The sequence below is a fragment of the Chanodichthys erythropterus genome, chromosome 24 (assembly GCF_024489055.1).
Source record: "Chanodichthys erythropterus isolate Z2021 chromosome 24, ASM2448905v1, whole genome shotgun sequence".
Classification (NCBI taxonomy): Eukaryota; Metazoa; Chordata; class Actinopteri; order Cypriniformes; family Xenocyprididae; genus Chanodichthys; species Chanodichthys erythropterus.
Genome location: NC_090244.1, coordinates 7,017,705 through 7,022,742, shown reverse-complemented (window position 1 = coordinate 7,022,742; position 5,038 = coordinate 7,017,705). Strand labels below are relative to the sequence as shown.

The following is a 5,038-nucleotide window of genomic DNA, read 5'->3' as shown; positions in this document are numbered from 1 at the left end:
AACACAATTTTGTTGTTGTTCAGACTTATTTGGATAGCTTTTATTCTACCAAAATGAACTGTTACAAAGATTTACAATATGAAATAATTGCTTAGACTGCAAATACTGTTTGTATTAATAAACGTAATTATACACTTTACATTATCCCTCCACAAAATGAATAAAAACGTGTTTCTTTGAAATTGAGTGTAAAAGCTTCTTGAAAAATAAAAATAAAAAGTTATAGATTTTATATAACATTGTGCAAAGACTTTTATCATTATGGTATGTGGGAAGAACATTTTAAACTAGCCATAAAAATAAAATAAAAACTTGCGAGTTATTAGTCGTACAGTTAAGGGTTATGAAAAGCCTGTATAGGAATAAATGTACATCTTTTTAAAGAACTATGATACATTGATTACATACGTCCTGCATGCATGAATACACGTATAAGGCTAAGTTCTTTTGTGCTGGTGTGTGCATGTTAAGAAAAGACTTTAGAGAAATATGCTGTAAAGTAGTGTAAGCTCTCTACCCATTTCCCAGTAGTTATCCACTGTTTTAGACTGTGTGTCGGTTGTATTCGTAAGATGGGTCGAGTCCGTCGTAGTGAAACTCTCTCCACTGCTCTGTCTTCACTCTGGTCTGCTCGTCTTGCTCTGGATGAGAGTAAAAATGGAGTAATTTTAACTTGAACTGTGTATTCATGTGATTACTCATAAGCCTACAGTACCACTTTAAGTTACCAAATATAATATTTGAATAACTGTGTAAATATTTGATGTTATGCACAGCAACATGATCACGTGTAATGATTCTGAACTGAAAAAAGTCTTCACTTGCTGTTAAACTTGTAATTACAATGTGTTAATTCAACTTGTACCACCTGACCACTGCAGATTTAAAGGGATAGTTCATCCAAAAAATGAAAATTATCCCATGATTTACACACCCTCAAGCCATCCTAGGTGTACATGACTATCTTCTTTCAGACGAACACAATCAGAGATATATTTAAAAATATACGTCCAAATAAACCTCCAAGGCCAAAAAGCCACAAATAATGCATCCATCTATAAAAGAAAAGTAATCCATACGACTCCAGGTGGGTTAATAAATGCCTTCTGAAGCAAAGCGATGTATTTTTGTAAGAAAAATATCCATATTTAAAACTTTATAAATTCAAATAACTAGTTTCCGGCAGACGACCGTACGCAGAATGCGCAAGTCGACTTGCCCCAAATCTTAGACGCCTCTCGCAGTTCAAACAAACAGGGCTGTGCAACATATTTAAGCTCCTCTTGTCTTATATCGAATTCCTCTGACATTTCTCTTTAAAAATGGTAATTTCAGATTTATAATCCGTGAATGGTGCTTTGTTTTGCTCGATCCTCTGCGCCTCCATGTTCTTCATTACGTTGTTACATTCTGTGTACGGTGGTCCACCGGAAGCTAGTACTTGATTTTATAAAGTTTTAAATATGGATATTTTTCTTACAAATACGCATCACTTCACTTCAGAAGACCCTTATTAACCCCCTGGAGTCGTATGAATTACTTTTTTTATGGATGGATGTATAATTTTTGGCTTCAAAACACAGCCCCCCATTCACAACCATTATAAACTTTGGAGGTTTATTTGGACATATATTTTTAAATATATCTCCGATTGTGTTAATCTGAAAGACGATAGTCATATACACCTAGGATGGCTTAAAGGTTAGTAAATCGTGATAATTTTCATTTTTGGGTGAACTATCCCTTTAAGCTTCGCAGACCAATCAGTGTATGACATAAAATTACCGCAAAAAAAAAAAAGACTTTAGTTAGATTTGGTCAATCTGTTTTGTAAAACACTACAAGGTTCATCTGACTTCATGTGTAATTTTGTTTGCTTCAGGCAACCCGAAGTGTTGTTGAATGATCTCAGAATGCTACTAATGCTGTCTGATCCAATATGGCCGCCAGGTGAGTTGATTAGACTCACCGTCATGCTCTTCCTCAGCGTAATTCTCAAACTCATTCCTCTGTTCCTCATGATACTCCCTCCTTCTCTCATCTGCGGCCAGCCTCTGTCTCTGTTCAGCTAATGAAACAACAAAATATGAGAGCAAGAAATAGATAAGGAAATATAAATAGAAATATGCTCAGACATCAAGACACAAGGTATGATAATGTTCACAAATTATTCTAGTAACTTTTAACACAGTAAGAAAAGCATTATGCTTTATTTATGACAAAAAAGTCGAAACAAAGATACAATAATGAAATTATGAGAAAATTAACAATGGTTTTACTAGAATAAAACCAAAAACAATGGTTAATGTAGTTAAACTATGGTAACCACAAATTAACTATGGTTTTGCTACACTAAACATCGTTTAACCATGGTATTTGTAATAAAACTGTGGTTATACAACTGGTAATCAGTCCTTGGTTACTACACTTTTACTATAATGGAAAGTATGACAGTATTATGATTATGATAATTATGGTTTACCAAAGCATGTGGCGGAAATGGGCTTCCATAGTAAACAGTTCCTATTTTATTATAACATATTTTAACTGTAATTATGAAAATGTTCTTGTTTTGATTACATCACTGTGTATATTACATAATAGGATCACCTGATTTAGTCTGACAGTGCTGGACATTAATACATTTTGTTTATTTCAAGTCCAAAAAGAAATGTGTGAAATTTTGATTCCACTGTTTTGGGATGTTCCAAATGAAAGAGAAAATCTTGTCCAGGTCCTTACCTCACCATTTGAACACATAGTCATAAATTCCCACAAGTGAGTCAAACATAACATTGGTGAGCCCCATAACCATAAACTAACAATCACAGACCAGGTCAAAGCCAAATGAAAGGCATGAAAGAGCAGCAGAGCCCCTCCTCCACCTCTGGCAGGAGCTGAAGAGTGAATGCTGTTTTCTCCAGCCTGCCCTGTGGTTCCTGCAATGTGCTGTGGTGTACCGTATTTGCATTCCTCAGCTGGCTCAAAACGCAGCACCTGTGTGGCCAGTGCAAGCCACTACTAAAAGGGCTCTTTATTAATGTTTTACAACAGCAGGCCTGACTAAAAGGTTTTAAAAGCCACAATAGTAATGTGATTGATGCCCATTTACTTTGCAAGACTTTTATATGTACACTACTGTTCAAAAGTTTGTGGTCAGTAATATATATATATCTCACATGATCTGGATTGTCCATTGTAGTTGCTAAAGGGGTTTCGCTTGAATTCAAGTCTTTGCAAGAGTTTTCAAATAACCTCACCGTTTATCTCATCCTGAGTTTTCACAGCCCTCCTGCTTCGCCGTTTGAAGAAGCTGGAGGCATCTGCCTCTGGCATGAAGATACTCCTCAGTGCACCTTTGGTGAAGAAGAGAACACTGATGAGTTGGAAGAACTATGATCTATGGAAAACATTGTGGGGTTTTTGGTCACCTTGAGGATTGGCTGCCTTTGCATCACTCTTATCTGACACAGCGGCGCTGTCGGCTCCATGGAACACTGTAACAGAGGAAAAATGTTTGAGGTAAGTCCAAAAGATTTGCCACCCTTTCCAGGCACTGCTGGACCCCCACATTGGTAAATCAACATTAAACCACAGTCCAGTTACTCACAGGTGATTGCAGACAAAACAACAAGACAGGTGAGAAGAACAGGTTGCGTCCAGGACATGTTTTGGTTAAGCTGAGCGAGAACAAAATAAAAGCTGCTGATGTTCTCAGGGACGTCTTGCCTGAGTTTGGGCTTGTGGTCGTGAGAGCAGTGAATGGAATTTGACCAGGAGGGTGAAAGAGAGGTGGAGTCTTGGGAATGTGTTGATTTTGGGGTGGGGGGTGGCACCGGAAAGGGACGGCGGCAGGGATCAAGCTCTGCGGGATCTTGCCTAAAAGCGATCAAATGACATCGGAATGGTGCCTTTTTTTTTCTGCGTTGGGAATTTATTAATAACTCTGCTTTGTAAAGGAATATTTCAGATTCAATACAAGTTAAAGGTACGGTATGTAATATTGACAGCTAGAGGTTGAAATGGGTACTGCAGTCCAAATTTAAAATATTGGCAAGCGCTGTTTCCCCCACCTCCTCCTCAGACTCCATGCTCATGCGGGTTGCCAGATTGAGAGCACACAACAGGATCGAGCGCAATTGTCGATGGAGGACGATGAGACTTACACTGTAAGCTGATGAGTTGATTTTTCTGCATTTTTATATGCTCCCTTTCATAGAGATTTTTATAGATGCTGCGGCTTTTTAGGTCGAATCTGCGATCAATACGCTGTGTTTTCTGCCAACTGGCAACCCAGGTGTCGAAACACTATTGGGTAAATTGGCAGTGGGCGGGATCACACAGACCAAAACAAAAACAGACATTCCAACTGTAGCATTGTTTTTCAAGGAAATGATTATGTGCATGTTTCCTAAATATTTGCAAACGTATTTTTATGCTTCAGTAAAGTCAAAAAATTACATACTGCACCTTTAACAGTAGCAATTTTTTGATTTCTAATACAGTCTTCACTGTGCCTGTTACAGATCCCTTGTTTCCCTGGACTCCATTTCCCAGAATCCTCCTGTTCTCCACACCTGCACTCACTTCCTTCGTCAGCTCCTCATCATCACAGATCACCTGCACCTGGACTCTATTGTCAGCACTCCCCATATATTGCACTCACTCCCTTCACTCCTCGTCCGTTCTCTGTTTTGTTAAGATGTATGTTTGGTGTTTCCTGCTTTCTGTTTAATAAACATATCATTCGTATTGTGGAAATCCGTATCAGCCTCATCTCTACCAGCATCCGTAACAGAAGAACGGACCTTATACGACCGGATTTTCCACAAAAAAAAAATATGGAGACTTCCACCAGCTCCCTGGCTCCTGCTCCTCCAGCGCCTCTCACTCTCCTGACAACCGGCGATCGCCTCATCGGGCTCCTACAGGTGGGTCGTTCGCTGGAGAGGTATGTGGAGGAGTTCGTGGAGCTTGCTTTCTTGTCTGACTGGCCTGATGCTCAGTTGATCTCCTTGTTTTTGGATGGATTGGATGA

At 38.8% G+C, this 5,038-nt stretch overlaps 1 protein-coding gene across 1 annotated transcript; it reads right to left on the bottom strand.

Moving 5' to 3' along the window:
• Positions 1-543: 543 nt before the first annotated feature.
• ucmab (upper zone of growth plate and cartilage matrix associated b) lies at positions 544-3,668 on the bottom strand. The gene is made up of 5 exons (XM_067380450.1): positions 3,611-3,668; positions 3,432-3,497; positions 3,261-3,356; positions 1,970-2,068; positions 544-641 (listed from the first exon to the last, which is right to left on the bottom strand). The coding sequence occupies exons 1-5, from the start codon at positions 3,666-3,668 to the stop codon at positions 544-546; spliced, it is 417 nt and encodes a 138-aa protein (XP_067236551.1).
• Between the last annotated feature and the right edge of the window lie 1,370 nt (positions 3,669-5,038).